The sequence below is a fragment of the Crinia signifera genome, chromosome 8 (assembly GCF_055691185.1).
Source record: "Crinia signifera chromosome 8, ASM5569118v1, whole genome shotgun sequence".
NCBI classification, from domain to species: Eukaryota; Metazoa; Chordata; class Amphibia; order Anura; family Myobatrachidae; genus Crinia; species Crinia signifera.
In genome coordinates, this window is record NC_139224.1 from 18,611,436 (window position 1) to 18,629,281 (window position 17,846).

Consider the following 17,846-nt stretch of genomic DNA (forward strand, 5'->3'; position numbering starts at 1 on the left):
ATGACACAGCGGGCTGTTGGAGCCCAGTGCTGGTTCTACAATATGGGGAACCCCCAGTTTTTTTGTCCCCCGTATTTTTGGAACCAGGACAGGTCCAAGAGTCTGGGGCTGGTTTCTAAAATACGGGGGACTCTTGTGCTTTTTGTCCCCCATATTTTTGGAACCAGGTCCAGCTCAATGAGCCCAGGGCTGGTTATGATCAGGAGGGGGACCCCATGCCATTTTTTTTTTTTTACTTTTACACATTTAAGACCAAACCATACACAGATCTCAATGATCTGTGCATAGTTCTGTCAAATTCGCCAGTCAGAACCTGGTCTAATTCTTTGGCGATTTTTAGTAACGTTTACCAAAAATCGCATTCCATTAAATTTGTGGATTTTATACTTTATAATGGGAAAACATCTGGATGCGAATTGAAGTGTTACTAAAAATCGCCAGGTCAGAATGTGCGAATTCACAGAAAAAAGTGTGATTTTTTTGCCCCCGCAATTCGCATCCTATAAAATGTTAAATTCACGGAAAAAGCGCAATTTCGGCAGTTTTTGCGGGAAAGAAACGGTCCAAAAACCTGGCATCCTATTAAATATCGCCCCATAAGTCAGGACATCGCATCCCATCAAACCATCAGCAACATACCACTTCCTCTCCCTCACAATCCCTCCATCCCCTACCAACTCTGACATCCTTCTCCCATCTATCTGGTGAGGAAGTCATGGGCCTCATCTGTTCCTCCCCCCTCACCTTCTCCCGATCTGACCCTATCCCCTCCCGCCTACTCCCCTTCCTTTCTCCTTCTGCCTGTTCCCATCTTCTAACCTCTTCAATCCATCCCTCTCATTGGGTCTTGTCTCCCATATCCTTAAAAACCAAACCTTGATCCAAACATCCTCCCCAACTACAGACCCATCTCTCTCCTCCCTTTTGCTTCCAAACTCCTTGAGCGCATTGTTTATAACTGCATTACTGCCTTTCTCTCCTCCCACTCCCTACTTGACCCATTCCAGTCTGGTATCCATCATCTACTCCACCGAAACTGCCCTCACCAAAGTCTTTATAGTGACGCTGTGACTGAGATCATGTGGAGAGCATTGCAGTGACGCTGTGACCGCCAGATATCATGGAGAGCATCGCAGTGACGCTGTGACCAACAGATAATGTGGAGAGTATTACTGTGACCACCAGATAATGTGGAGAGCATCGCAGTGACGCTCTGACCACTAGATAATGCGGTGAGCATTGCAGTGATGCTATGACCGCCAAATAATGCGGTGAGCATTGCAGTTATGGCCAAATAATGCGGTGAGCATTGCAGTGACACTGTGACCACCAGATAATGCTGTCACTGGCTACTAGTTATTGCATAGGCTGCACTCTCTGTGATGTCACTGGCTCCTAGTTACCGCATAGGCTGCACTCCCAGTGATGTCATTGGCTCCTAGTTACCACATGGGCTGCATTCCCAGTGATGTCACTGGCTCCTAGTTACTGTATAGGCTGCACTCTCAGTGATGTCACTGGCTCATAGTTACCAGATAGGCTGCACTCTGTGATGTCACTGGCTCCTACCGTGTTTCCCCGATAATAAGACACTGTCTTATTTTATTTTTTTTAACAAAAAACACTATAGGGCTTATTCTCGGGGTAGGGCTTATTTTAATAGCATTGACCCATCATGCCCCCATTGGTGCTTTTGTCCCCATCATGCCCCCATTGCTAAGTTTATACAGTACCCATCATGCTCCCATTGATGCTTTTATACCCATCATGTCCCCATTGCTGCTTTTATCCCCATCATGCCCCCATTGCTGCCTTTATCCCCATCATGCCACCATTGCTGACTTTACCTGTACATGCCCCTCACCTTTCCCCGTTTGTCAGGCTTTCCGCCGCTGCTGCTGCTGCTGGCACTCCGCTCCTGACAGTCCGCTCCCGCCAGTCTGTATAGCACAGCGTGGAAGGCGTGGTGACATCATGCGCTATGCGCAATGCATCCCTGGGACCAGGAGGCTTCAGCGGTACCGTGCTACCATACCGCTGCGGCATCCATCATGCAGGGTAGGTGAGGGGGATAGCGGGGGTCGAGCTGGGGGGCATTGTACCAATATTTTAGTGCATGGACCCGTAAAAATGGGTATTTCGATAGGGCTTATTTTCGGGGTAGGGCTTATTTTGAACAGATGTCCAGAACACAGGGTAGGGCTTATTTTCGGGGTAGGGCTTATTATCGGGGAAACACGGTAGTTACCACATAGGCTATACTCTCAGTGATGTTACTAGTTAATGTATAGTTTGCATTCTTATAAATATTGGCTCAGACCTCTGGGTGCAGGTGACTGGTACAGTGAAATGAAGATGCCTTCTGTACATAGCAGCCATATTGGTGTAGCTGAATGCACATGGCTTGCCTTACCTCCCACAATGCTGTAATACAGTGCAGTAGTGCTAATGTCTGGGTCGCTGCAGGATAGTTTCTGGACAGGGGCTGTGGTTAGGAGGGTGGAGTAAATGACTACGTTGTAGAATGTCGGATTGCAGACTGGGGGGTTGTCATTAGTATCCTACGAAAGACAAGAGGGGGTGTTACATTCTGCAACAGTGTCTATATATACTACATATATTATCATGATGCGTCATTCCAGGATATATACTATAGGACAATACATGCACAGTACATACAGTATCACATAACCCCTATCACATCAGTATAAGATCGTAGTATACTGCAATATATTTATTGCGTATCGATATCCCGTGTGTGTAAACACTGGACATACATTATATGGAAGTTTAGTTTACAAAGGAGAAAGACTCTCTTCGTGTTGGGGAACTCTTAATATGAAATAAAGTATTTAGTTGGAAATAATGATTTTAGTAAGTAGGGTAGTGTGCTGGACTATACACGTATGAGGACCGGCATGGATGAAACAAGAATTTTTGTTAATTACTTATGGTGCCAGTACATCGGCAATAGGGAAAAATCCCTGTATTTCTGGTATTGTTAAGACTTAACTTTTATTAGTTTAAGTAAAAAATTGGCACACACAAACACATAGAATATATACAAATATGTTTATTGTATTGGTGGGGGTTTGATTAGGATCAATAGTGTTACCTATCTCCTACAGGACAGCCACAGTGGCACGGACTGGTCATTACCTGGACGCCCACTACCTCTTTCATCCTCCGGGTACTCTGTGCCCTGATCAGGTGCCGTTCACCTTCCACCACTGTGATCAAGTCATATGTGGAAGGCAGCAACGCACCTAATCTTGCGGTGAGACTGCCTCTATTTCTATATAACTCCTCTTTACTGAGAACTCTCATCTCATTAGTGTGACGTGACTACCCTGCACCGGGATTACTTTTCAGAGCATGCCTCCATGCCTGTGAGATAGCAGATATCAGACTTATCTATATACCTAACATCACCCCTAAAATAGGACTCGCTCACTCACAATACCCACCAGTCCATCCATTAGTGGTGGCAGCTGGAAGTAACTGCTTGGGCCAGTAACAGAGAAGGGTGACCTAAGCTGGAAACACCCTATGGCCAGTACTGCATACATATGTATAAGGTCGAGCAGCAGCGGTCCTAGTGAGGACAAACCAGGGAGACTGATCACTACACTATGGGTGACATTTAATGAGATGCGAAAATAGTTTTTTGGTGATATTTCTGACAAAAATTGCACGTTTTTCCAAAATCGCATATTAAATGAGATGTAAAAAGCGTGCATTTTGCAGCGAATTCGCATCTTCTGAAGGTGCGATTCTTAGTAACGCCGGAACTCGCTTCCAGATGTTTTCCCATTATAAAATATTAAAATCGCATATTTAATGAGATGCGGAAACGGGAAAATGTTACTAAAAATCGCCACACATGCAGACCAGGTTCTGACAGGCGAATTTGCCAGAACCATGCACAGATCATTGAGATCTGTGCATGGTCCTGTCTTAAAATGTGTAAAAGTTAAATTTTAAAATAAAAATGGCTTGAGGTCCCCCCTCCTGAGCATAACCAGCCCCGGGCTCATTGAGCCAGACCTGGTTTAAAAAATGTGGGGGACAAAAAGAGTAGGGGTCCCCCCGTATTTCTGAAACCAGCCCCGGACTCTTGGACCAGTCCTGGTTCCAAAAATACGGGGGACAAAAAATCTGGGGGTCCCCCATATTTTGAAACCAGCACCGGGCTCCAACAGCCCGCGGTGTCATGCCACAGCCGGGGGACACTTTTCACATTTTAACATAAGGTCCCCCGGCCGTACCATGAGCACCGTGGCTGGACGGGGTACCTGGAGGAGTGGGACCTCCCAACAAAATGGTCCCCCCCAGGCTTCACCCGTCCAGGGCTGAAGCCCGGGGCTGTCGCCGGCGTCCGTGGGCAGCCTGATAGTGTTAAATCATTCATACCAAACATTGTTTTATACAGGTGAACTACAAGTGCAAGAAGGCCTTCCCCGCATGCTGGGACTTGGTGAACCACAAGTCCCAGTATGCAGGGCATTAACCGGGGATTCCTACTCTCTACTGGGGAGACTAATACCAAAACATTTATTATGTGTGTCTACCCCTATGATTAATATAGAATTATTCTATTACTGCGGAGTTCGAAACCAATATAAGTGAATTTAAACGCTGTAACTATTCTCTTCTTTTATAACAAACTTCTGATTATATTCGCCGGCTACCCTATCACTGAGTTCTTTTAAAAATTACAAATGATGTGACATGACTATTTGGAGCTTAGATCTATAACTGTTTAAGTAGATTGAAAATAAGGAACAAACCACTCTACTAATAGCTTAATCTAATTAATTGCACTTTATCACAGGGGCATAAAGATATCTCTTAAAGTGTGTCAGTGTATGCTCTTTGACTAAACTACCACAGAGCTAAATTGAATGCTATAGTGATAACAAGCCCTAATTGGTTACCATTACTTATATTACCCTACTAGGTGATTCATCGCGCCTTACGGGCGCTCTTCACACCGTTGTAAGGGGCTGCGCCCCCTTAATTTGTGAACGTTTGTATATGAGAAATATGGTTAGAATTGTATGAAAGATGCCTGTATTGCAACTTGGGTGTCCGCGAATCGCGGGAGGGGGGGTCGCGGGGGGTACCGTGAAGCGTGGGAAGGGGGGGTTGCGGGATGTGGGGGGGGGGGTGGTTGCTGCGAATCGCGGGAGGGGTTGCAGAGAATCGCAGGAGGGGTGGGGGTGGAGGGGGGGTGGGTTGCCGCAAATCGCGGGAAGGGGGGTTGCGGGGGCAGGGGTTGCGGTGAATCGTGAGAAGGGGGGTCGCGGGGGTGTGCCGTGAATCGCGGGAGTGGGGGTTGCGGGGGGGGGGGTGACGCGAATCAACAGAGAAAGGTCAACACATGTAATCAACACAGAAAGGTCAACACATGTAAATGTTGACATAAGTGTGGCACTTCATTGGTGTCCATGTCGACACATGACAATGAATATGAAAACATTAAGAAGACGAAAAATAAATCGTCAAAAACTCATGTCAACCTTTTTCATTGTCGACCATAGCCGTGTCAGTGTTTTGCATGTGCCATTTAATCCTGGGGCTGCTGCGAATTGCGGGGGGGGGGCGCGAATCGCGGGAGGGGGGGTGTTTTTGCCGCGAACCGCGGGAGGGGGGGTCGCGGGGGAGGGGGGTGTTTTTGCCGCGAAACGCGCGCGCGCGGGGGGGGGGTCTGCCGCGAATCGCGGGAGGGGGGGTCGCGGGGTGTGTGTTTTTTTGCCGCAAATCGCGGGAAGGGGGCGTGGGGGTGGGGTGTGCGGCGGGGGGCGCTCACCTGGTGGCTGTGGAGTAGCAGTGCTGGGCAGCATGGGAAGGCAGAGGGTGTCTGGCACTGTCTGTGAGCTCACTGGGCTGGTTCTCTGTCATGTGAGTCAGTCATGTGAGTCAGAGGCTCCACCCAGCGTTATAGCTCCAGACACACTTTGAGTGACAGATATAGCCAAATATATAAGAGATCTTTTCCTCAGGGTGCCACTATGGTAACAAAATCAGAGATATATATATATATATAGTTTCTTTCATAGAGTCTCCTGTACATAATTTACACTAGTTGGTCATTGTAACCAGAAATTGATATTTGAAGTGATCTATGTCACCCTGAAATATTATTGGTAAACTTGTGTTTTTTGTCACTTGTATCTATACTAAATGGTCACTGTAACCAGAAATTGGGTCTTAACAAAGAGACGAACCAATTTAGATCCAAAATAGAGGCAGACAAAATATTTGTTACAATAATACCGTGTTCTCACTGCCAGTGAGAAATACACGGCTTTTACCCAGCATTAAAATGCCGGGGACTGCAGGGACGGACCCCCGTTCTCACTGCTAGGCAAATTCCCGGGTGAAGAAGTTCTACCCAGTAATTTGTCTTTTAACACTGAGTTTTATGCAGTGAGAACGGGTCAATCCGTGTCTGCATACCCGGATCTCAAACACGGGTAAAAAGAAGGGTTTTACCCTGTAAGATCCGGGTATGCGACCCGTTCACACTGCAAAAAAAACTGTGTTAAAAGACAACATGCTAGACCCGGGAATTTGCCTGCAGTGAGAACGGGGTATAATTGGAGACAACATTACATTTTCATGGGAATTATCCCATACAGCCTGGGCGATATTTAAGGGGATGCGATTTTTTTGCAAACACGGCTGAAATCGCACTCTTTCCAAAAATCGCACATTTTATAGGATGCGAATTCGCTCATTCTGACCTGGCAATTTTTAGTAACACTTAGATGTTAGTAGCATCCAGATGTTTTCCCATTATAAAGTATACAATTCGCAAATTTAATGGAAATGCGATTTTTGGTAAACGTTACTAAAAATTGCCAAATAAATAGGCCGGGTTCTGAATGGCGAATTTGACAGAACCATGCACAGATCATTGAGATTTGTGCATGGTTCTGTCTTAAAAAATGACAGCCCTGGACGGGGCCCCTTTATTGGGGGGGTCCCCACTCCCCCAGGTACCTTGTCCAGGGCTGACCAGCCATGGTGAGCATGATATGGCTGAGGGACCTTATGGAAAACGTGTCCCCCGGCTGTGGATATGACACCGCAGGCCGTTAGAGCCCGGTGCTGGGTCCAAAATATGGGGGAGCCCCCGTTTTTTTGTCCCCCGTATTTTTGGAACCAGGACCGGTCCAAGAGTCCGGGGCTGGTTTCAGAAATACGGGGGACCCCTATGCTTTTTGTCCCTTGTATTTTTGGAACCAGGTCCGGCTCAATAAGCCTGGGGCTGGTTATGCTCAGGAGGGGGGACCCCATACCATTTCTTTACCCATTTTTTTTTAACACGAAATCGCACGTCCTCAAATTTGCACATTTTCATGACCAAAAATCGCACATTTTCATGACTAAAAATCACACCATATCGCACTTTTTGCCGCAAATCCACATCTCATTAAATTTGCGAATTCGCTGCAAAAAATTTGATTTTAAAACGTGCGATATGGTGCAATTTCAGAAAATGACATCACATTAAATCTCGCCCCCTGTGTTATTTATTTCACATCATAGTGGGGAGATAGGTAACACTATTGATCCTAATCAAACCCCCACCAATACCGTATACATATTTGTATATATTCTATGTGTTTGTGTGTCATTTATGTGTGTTTGTGTTACCAATTTTTTATTTCTATAGATTAGTGATCAACTTCCGTTAATATGGTAAAGAGGCAATTAGAATTAGTATATTAATGGATCCAATATTGAAGTCATTCAACCAGCTCTCTCACAGCCGTTGGTTAGTTTAAACGTTATTTGCATGCCAAAAAGATGGATAGTTATTTACCAATATTTGCCAATTCAATGTGGATTCAGGTAAAGTGCAGGTACTGTAGTGCGTTCAGCTGAACTCAGGCTCACCGTCCTCGCTCCCTTTATAACAATGTCCTCAGTCTCACCGTGGTCACCTGGCTGCTGGTGCTTTCCCAAAGAGTGCAGCCCTTCAGAGTTCTCCCACCGGACAAATTGTAAATGGGATTTATCCCTATTGCCGATGTACTGGCACCATAAGTAATTAACAAAAATTCTTGTTTCATCCATGCCAATCCTCATATGTGTATAGTCCAGCAGACTACCCTAGTAACTAAAATCATTATTGCCATACTTTATTTCATATTAAGAGTGCCACAACAAGAAGAGAGTCTTTCTCCTTTGTAAACTGGACATACATTTACTCCCAAGCAGGACCGTCTCTACCATTAGGCAGCTGCCTAGGGTGCCAGGTTCTGTATCAAAGCCCTGTGGCTGGGGACCAAACGTAACATGAGTCACGATCATATGTAACATGAGACACATGTCAAAATTGATTTTAGGAAAGTTTGATTAAAATTCAGTGTTTTGTTTCTGTGTCCATCATAAGTTTACAGTCTTACAACTATATGGTAACAATTATATTGTAAAAATAATTATGAGAGCAAGTAAAAAAACATATAAATCCTCCTCAGCTACCCTGCCCCACCTACTCCTCAGATACCCTGTCTCACCTACTCCTCAGAATGCAAACAGAGAAAGAGTGAATAGAAAACAACAGCGCTCAATGATAACTATGTTGCAAGGTGTTCTAGAACTTCATATAGGCTTCATCAGAAGCCTGGAAGGAAGGACTTTCCGAAAACGCGTTTAAAGGCCCATACACACTAGTAGACTTTCATTTCATAAGACTTTGCCAAAATCTTTGATAGATATATCTTTCACCAAAGTAGTGCGTACACACTAGACTATTTTCCTCAAAGAGCGAGAGATTTTCAGGAGGCGAAAGACTTTGCTGAAAATCTTTCATATACAAGGCTTTTTACATAGTGGGCTGGGTTTGAATTCCAAGGGTGGGAGCAGGGTCCATTTTAATCAGTGCATTCCTGTTCTTGGTGCCTGATTCAGAACTGATTGCTGGCAAAATCCCGCCCGTGTGCACGGCAAACATTTTATTTGTAGCCGTGCACGTAGGGAGAAATTCATTCACACCATCATGTCCAATACACATTATACCACATACTAGAACGCCCATTACACAATATGCCACACACCATTGGGTGATGGACAGTGGGTGATAGTGACAGATAGTGGGTGACAGCAGCATGAGGGTGATGGGCAGTGGGTGATAGTGATGGATAGCGGGTGACAGCAGTGTAAGGGTGGTGGATGAGGGTGACGGGCAGTGGGTGATAGTGACAGATAGTGGGTGACAGCAGCATGAGGGTGATGGGCAGTGGGTGATAGCGATGGATAGTGGGTGATAGCGATGGATAGTGGGTGATAGCGATGGATAGTGGGTGACGGCAACATAAGGGCGACATCGGTGTGAGGGTGACGAGCAGTGAGTGATAGTTATGGATAGTGGGTGACAGCAGCATGAGGGTGGTGGATGAGGGTGACGGGCAGTGGGTGACAGCAGCGTGAGGGTGATGGGCAGTGGGTGATGGTGACGGCAGCGTAAGGGTGGCCGGTGATGGTGACGGATAGTGTACTGGCTGGGGGGGCACATGCCATCCTGCCACCCAACATAGTCCGCTACTGGAACTTGGGCCCCTAGGATTATGGGGCCCTAGGGCAACTGCCCATCAAGCCCTTGCATTAAGATGTCCCTGAATATTTACATTGCTGGCCTGTGCCAGCAATGTATATATTACTTGCTAATACGTAATCATTGGTGCCCTGTGGCACCAATAATATATACATTGCTGGTCTGTGCCAGCAATGTATATATTACTGGCTTATTAATAACATTGGTGCCCAGTGGTGCCAGTAATATATACATTGCTGGCATGTGCCAGCAATGTATATATTACTGCATTATAAACATTATTGGTGGCCAGTGGTGCCATCAATATACACATTGCTGGCATGTGCCAGCAATGTATATATTACTGCATTATAAATATCATTGGTGGCCAGTGGTGGCAGAAATATATACATTGCTGGCATGTGCCAGCAATGTATATATCACTGCCTTTAACATTGGTGGTCAGCGGAGGAGCAGGGAGGATGCGGCCAGTGGGCTGTGGGCGGGACGTTCGGCTGGGGGGGCGGGGCGCTCCGACGTGCTGCTGTGTACTGTAGCCGGGAGGAGGGGGAGAGGAGGCTGCGCTGCGTACATATCTGAAGCCTGTGACCGGACAGCGTGGGAGCGAGGAGGGGTGAGTATAAGCAGGGGGAGGGAGCGGGCGGTCAGCTGGGCTGAAAGTCTGTGATCTTTCAGCCCGGCTGCCGTACACATTTAGCGATGATGGCTAAAAAACCAGCCATCATCGCTAGATGTGCTGGGAAAACCAGCAGACTTCCCACCTCGCTAGCGATGATGCGGGAGCGCGCATCATCGCTAGTCGGGGATCTCTGGCCCATACACACTAGGCGATTTTCAGCTGAAAATCGTCAAGTGTGTATGGGCCTTAAGCGTGCTTTTAATACCAGCCTGGCGTGTGGACCCGTGGGAACAGTTGTGAAGCAGAGGCTAATCCTGGACTGAGCCCCCCTTGCCCCCGGACCAAGGGACCCAGACTGACGGAGGATCCTGATGACATCACATGCTTGCTGTTTTTGCCAGGGACACACTGTTCATGCTTTATACCAAGTCACTTTATTGTAAGTGCAACTGCCATATTAAATATCTGTTTTACCATATTGACCTGCACCATGTTGCTTTCTATTATGTCTCCCCTGTGTGTTTGAATAGAGGATAATTTGGATTGGATAAATCTGGAGCAATATATGCAATACTCCTGTCGATCCTGCTAAGTTTGATCTGGTTTTTTTTTTGTTTTTTTTATTCTGTTCACATACAGAATTCTATAACACCTTGCAACATAGTTATCACTGAGCGCTGTTGTTTTCTATTCACTCTTTCTCTGTTTGCATTCTGTATTATGGTAGTCTAAGGTGGTACTACTTTTTGAATAGGAATACAGCTGCACTTTGATTCAATTGCGCACTCACGTGGTTAATTCTTTTTTTTCTTGTATCTATCACCTACTCCTCAACAACCCTGCCCCACCTACTCCTCAGCTACCCTGTCCCACTTACTCCTCAGCAACCCCTGCCCCAGCTACTCCTCAACTACCCTGCCCCACCTACTCCTCAGCAACCCTGCCTCACCTACTCCTCAGCAACCCTGCCCCACCTACTCCTCAGCTACCCTGTCCCACTTGTTGCACTCCTCACCCTGTCCCACTTGTCCCACTCCTCAGCCACCCCTGCCCCACCTACTCCTCAGCTACCCTGCCCCACCTACTCCTCAGCAACCCTGCCTCACCTACTCCTCAGCAACCCTGCCCCACCTACTCCTCAGCAACCCTGCCCCACCTACTCCTCAGCTACCCTGTCCCACATACTCCTCAGCAACCCTGCCTCACCTACTCCTCAGCAACCCTGCCCCACCTACTCCTCAGCTACCCTGTCCCACATACTCCTCAGCAACCCTGCCTCACCTACTCCTCAGCAACCCTGCCTCACCGTCTCTTCCCCACCTACTCCTCAGCAACCCCTGCCCCACCTACTCCTCAGCAGCTACCCTGCCCCACCTACTTCTCGGCTACCCTGCCCCACCTCCTCCTCAACAACTCTGACCCACCTACTCCTCAGCAACTCTTCCCCCACCTACTCCTCAGCAAACCTTACCCCACCTACTCCTCAGCAGCCCCTGCCCCACCTACTCCACAGCAGACCCTGCCCCAAATCCTCTCCCCACCTACTCCTCAGCAACCCCTGCCCCACCTACTCCTTGGCTACCCTGCCCCACCTCCTCCTCAACAACCCCTCTGCCTCCACCTACTCCTCAGCAACTCTGCCCCCACCTACTCCTCAGCAAACCCTGCCCCACCTACTCCTCAGCAGCCCCTGCCCCACTTACTCCACAGCAGCCCCTGCCCCACCTCCTCCTCAACAACCCTGCCCTACCTACTCCTCAGCAACCCCTGCCCCACCTACTCCTGAGCAACCCCTGCCCCACCTACTCCTCGGCTACCCTGCCCCACCTACTTCTCGGCTACCCTGCCCAACTTCCTCCTCAACAACCCTGACCCACCTTCTCCTCAGCAACTCTGCCCCCACCTACTCCTCAGCAACCCCTGCCCCACCTACTCCTCAGCAGCCCCTGCCCAACCTCCTCCTCAGCAACCCGTGCCCCACCTACTCCTCAGCAACCCCTGCCCCACCTACTCCTCAGCAACCCCTGCCCCACCTAATCATCTGAATTTCCTTACTCCATCTATTCCTCTGCAGCTCATGCTCCACATCCTCAGCCTCCACCTATTCCATGAGTATTGGGAGACTTACCTGCACATTAACAGTAATAGTACAGAACGTGGTCCTCTGATTGGCGGGATCTGGAAGAATATCATTGTTCAGATCCACCACCATGATGCTGAGCGAGTAACTGGTTTGAGTCTCGTAGTCCAAAGGGCCAAGAAGCTTGATCTCTCCTGTGTGCAGAGATGGATATGGATTAGAGCTAGAACATTATGCCATACCCCCTATGCTGGGTTACCGATGCTCAGTCATCCTCTAGGAGCGCTCCAGAAACATGTGCCAGTATTATATGCACTGCAAGGTCATTGGCACCAGAGAGATAGAGAGGCTACTACTAGCCTATACTGGCAAGGATACCTGTAGTAAGTCCTCATGTTTCTAAGCCTCTGCTGGTTACATATGAGGGTTATTGCCCTACCCCATTGATGTCGTTGACACTGCGAGCACCATGACGGATAGACTGTAAGCTTCACTGGGGTAGGGACTGATGTGAATGTTCAAATATACTCTATAAAGCGCTGTGGAATCTGTGTACGCTCAGGGGTGCCGACAGGTCGGCTGGGCCCCAGTAAAATGGAGGATGCGCGGCCACTGGGCGGGGATGGGGCCTCCGGGAGGGTCATGGTCACACCCCTATGAATAAAATCTAACGAAGGGGGGAGATATGACAGGCTGCCGCTGCCCCTGCCTCTCTCCCCACCTCAGCACCCGGCACTGTCACCTCTCTCCCCACTGCCTGGCTCCCTGCAATGTGGGAGTGGGCCCATCCAGCAGACCTGGGCATGGGTAAAAAGTACCCGCTCCCCTCTCTCGACAGAAACTGTTGATAATAATAGGGCAATATTTTCATCCATGTATTTCCATAGCGTCATATAAGCGACTTTCTGACTAACCTGCAGCGTATCGCCATGCAGCATTAGCACCCAGGGACCGTACAAGTACACTATTAATATAAATGAGGGATAATAATGAAATTTAGGTTATACAGGGGTAGTCTCACCAGTTCTAGGGACGATATAGAAGACAGGTGGCGTCGGACCACCAATGATGGAGAACTGTACATTATTAAATGGGTAGTCGGCATCGCTGGCATTCAGCTGTCCCACAGATGTCCCGAAGGCCGAGTTCTCATTTATGTTGTATGAATAGGGTCCAATACATATAGGATTGTAGTTATTCACAGGAGTCACTGTGACAAAGACGGGAATGTTGGCTAGAAATCAGAGAGAACATTGCATCACACACTGCTACTGATGACATCACTATAACACTCATCTATATAGCATAAGCTTTTGTGAGCAAGGTCCTCACTCCTATTGTAACAGTACAGTACTGATGCTACAGGGAGGAGCCTAGCATTGGTGGGCAGATCCCCCGGCCCCCTACTCAGCATGAGTCTAGTGTGGAAGGATCCTACCTGATTATCCCCATAACCCCCTATTCCTGCTATATAATGGGCGGTATTCAATGAGGCAGAATCGCCAAGTTTTATGGCGATTCTGTGTTTTTTTCGTGTGTGTCGGCGATTTTTGGAGCTGAAAAAGCGAATCACCCTATTCAATGACCTCTATTCGCCGATGACGACCGGTGAATGAAGCCCCAATCGCCAAATGTTATTCTCTACAAATCGCCGGTTTTTGTCTATAGGAATTTTTGATGGGGATTCGCCGGTAGTCGACGGGAATCACCATGAATCGCCAAAAGTGTATTCAATGAGAAGTTGGCGATTCTTATTTCTTGTTTTATATCGCCGTTCCTCACCGAGTGTCCCTCGTCATCTTTTTGTGGTGAACTTTTATAGGAACCTGTGAAATAATTGGTTTTAAGTGTTCAATTTAACTCTGCAAGTGTAATGTATTATTATTTGCTGCCCTTGTGTGATGTGATGGTCGTAGAAGTGCTATACAAATATATATTTAATTTTTTCTGGTATTTTTTTTTTCTCCCACAACGCACTGTTCTTACCCATGGTGCACCTCACTTACCCATGATTCTCCTCCCCACCTCACTCCTTCGTTTGGCCTTTGAGGAGATTACACAGCTTTTGCAGTCTGCTGTATTGGAATCGTTTTTTCAGGGTAATTTGCATTTTTCTTGCATTTCACTGCAATTTCTTACAGTACTGAAGCTGTTTAGGGAAACGCCGGATTGGCTGAGAATCGCCGTTGGGGGCGGCGATTCTCAGCCACGTTGAATAGGGTGACACAGCTAGTCCCGGCGACTCCCGACGCTTGGCGAATCGACGTAAAAAACCGGTGAATGGCTGGCGAATGTAAAATCTGAATCGCTGTGACCAACGATTCAGGTCATTGAATACCGCCCAATGTATTTCAATCAATCACCAATCTAAGCCCCGCCTCTAACATAACCCCAACATTAAACACCGCCCTTAACATAACCCCAACACTAAGCCCTATTCCATGCTATAAAATCTCTCAATCCATCACCAACTGACAGTAACCGCACACTCGCACAGACAGCGACCACACACTTACACTGACAAAAGCCGCACAATCACACTGACACTAACAGACACTAAATGCACACTCCCACCGACACCAGCCACACACTCCCACTGACACCAGCTGCACACTCCCACAGACACTGTCCACACACACGCTCACACTGACACCCTGAGCCGCACACTCACACTGACACCCTGAGCCGCACACTCACACTGACACCGGCCGTACACTCACACTGACACCGGCCGTACACTCACACTGACAGCGACCACACACACTCAGACTGTAGCTGAGCTGCAGACACTGCAGGGGTTCACAGGGAAATGTTTTGCCCTAAGAATTGCAGCTTGATCAGTGAGTGGGGGAGTTTATGGCCCAATGCAGTTGGTCAACTTTTTGGACATCAAGGGGGTGAACAGGAAGTTTTAGAACAAAGGATAGGCAGTAGTTCAGATTAAGATGAGGAGTGAGAATGGAAGACACAGGTTAGTGTCCAGGAGAAAGAAGTCTGTCCTGGGGCCGTGGGCAGGCTCCATGGTCCCTGGCATCATGGAGCAAAATGTGGGTGCTGCTAGGAAGAGCAAGAAATTCCATATTCGCAAAGTGAGGGCAGTAGGAGAGATCAGTGGAAGGAATAAGGGGATCCCCACCTTCAGAGGTACCCTAGCAGCAGGACAAGAGGTGTGAGTCTCAGGAGAGGACTAATTGGGGGAGTGATAGGAAACCAAGGGAGGTGAAAGGCCCCCAGCGACGAGACCATGAGAGATCCCAGTTAGATAGGTTGCAGAGAATCCCCAGCATGTAGGGGGAGAACGCACTGGTTCCCAGAGAATGCACCGGTATGTAAAGTACTGCTGCCCCACTGAGGTAACCTATATGAATAGTGTCCACACAATTACACTGACAGCGAGCGCACACTTACACTGACAGCTGCCACACAATTACACTGACAGCGAGTGCACATTTACACTGACAGCTGCCACACAATTACACTGACAGCGAGTGCACATTTACACTGACAGCTGCCACACAATTACACTGATAGTGAGTGCACATTTACACTGACAGCTGCCACACAATTACACTGACAGCGAGCGCACACTTACACTGACAGCTGCCACACAATTACACTGACAGCGAGTGCACATTTACACTGACAGCTGCCAAACAATTACACTGATAGTGAGTGCACACTTACACTGACAGCTGCCACACAATTACACTGATAGTGAGTGCACATTTACACTGACAGCTGCCAAACAATTACACTGATAGTGAGTGCACACTTACACTGACAGCTGCCACACAATTACACTGACAGTGAGTGCACATTTACACTGACAGCTGTCACACAATTACACTGACAGCGAGTGCACACTTACACTGACAGCTGTCACACAATTACACTGACAGCGAGTGCACACTTACACTGACAGCTGCCACACAATTACACTGACAGCGAGTGCACACTTACACTGACAGCTGTCACACAATTACACTGACAGCGAGTGCACACTTACACTGACAGCTGCCACACAATTACACTGACAGCGAGTGCACACTTACACTGACAGCTGCCACACAATTACACTGACAGCGAGTGCACACTTACACTTGCCACACAAAACAATACAATTTCAGTGAGTGCACACTGACAGCTGCCACATAACTACACTTATAGCGAGTGCACACTTACACTGACAGTATGTGCACACTTATACTGACAGTATGTGCACACTTACACTGACAGTAACCCACATCCACTGTAATTCAGCTGGCACTCAGCTCCCTGCTTCCAGCCCCCCACATGGGCATCCTCGATTCCCGCGGTCACACTTTCTGTGTGTCAGCCTCTCTGTGTCAGCATTCGTATGTGTGTTAATGGTAGTGTGTCAATGTCTGTCTGTGTGTCAGTGTCCATCTGTCACTGTGTCAGCATACAATGTGTGTGTGTCAGTGGCAGAGTGTCTGCGTGTGTGTCTGAGTGTGTGTGCGCAGCTGTGTGTGTGTGTGTGTGTGTGTGTGTGTGTTGGTGAGTTGCAGGAGAACAGCTCTGATGTATGGCCAGTGTTCATATAGATTTGGTGGGATATGAGTTTTACTCTTTCCCAAAATGCTTACTGGTCAATGCTGGTGTCCCATTGTCAGTTACCACAACTGTGGCCGAATACTGAAAATTCACACTGGCAATCGCATAGGAGTCATACGTCAGTGTATTATTAATCTGCAAAGGGAAGACATGGGCAACAGAATTACATGGATATACACTGCTGGACATGGCTATACAGTGCCATACATTGCTGGACATGGCTATACATAGTTATACAGTACCATACACTGCTGGACATGGCTATACAGTGCCATACATTGCTGGACATGGCTATACAGTGTCATACATTGCTGGGCATGGCTATACATAGCTATACATAGCTATACAGTGCTATACATTGCTGGTCATGCCTATACGGAACTATACAGTGCCGTACACTGCTGCACATGGCTATACAGTGCCATACATTGCTGGACATGGCTATACATTGCAATACAGTGTCATACATTGCTGGACATGGCTATACATTGCTATACAGTGCCATACATTGCTGGGCATGGCAATACATAGCTATACATAGCTATACAGTGCTATACATTGCTGGTCATGGCTATACGGAACTATACAGTGCCGTACACTGCTGCACATGGCTATACAGTGCCATACATTGCTGGACATGGCTATACATTGCAATACAGTGTCATACATTGCTGGACATGGCTATACATTGCTATACAGTGCCATACATTGCTGGACATGGCTATATAGTGCTATACAGTGCCATACATTGCTGGACATGGCTATACACTGCCATACATTGCTGGACATGGCTATACACTGCCATACATTGCTGGACATGGCTATACACTGCCATACATTGCTGGACATAGCTATATAGTGCCATACATTGCTGGACATGGCTATACAGTGCCATACATTGCTGGACATGGCTATACAGTGCCATACATTGCTGGACATGGCTATAAAGTGCCATACATTGCTGGACATTGCTATACAGTGCCATACATTGCTGGACATGGCTA

At 47.6% G+C, this 17,846-nt stretch overlaps 1 protein-coding gene and 1 long non-coding RNA gene across 3 annotated transcripts in view; one reads left to right on the forward strand and one right to left on the reverse strand.

Annotated features, from left to right (window-relative positions):
- The window catches only part of LOC146025816 (uncharacterized), a 53,044-nt gene that overhangs the window by 24,120 nt on the left and 11,078 nt on the right, over positions 1-17,846 (forward strand). The window lies entirely within an intron of this gene.
- Positions 1-17,846, reverse strand: part of CDHR4 (cadherin related family member 4) — a 68,924-nt gene that overhangs the window by 11,432 nt on the left and 39,646 nt on the right. For both annotated transcript variants that reach the window (XM_083155890.1, XM_083155889.1), the window contains 4 exons: positions 16,875-16,977; positions 13,289-13,501; positions 12,316-12,461; positions 2,414-2,561 (listed from right to left, as the gene is read on the reverse strand). In XM_083155890.1, the coding sequence (XP_083012016.1) occupies positions 2,414-2,561; positions 12,316-12,461; positions 13,289-13,501; positions 16,875-16,977 (610 nt within the window). The remainder of the gene's footprint in view (positions 1-2,413; positions 2,562-12,315; positions 12,462-13,288; positions 13,502-16,874; positions 16,978-17,846) is intronic.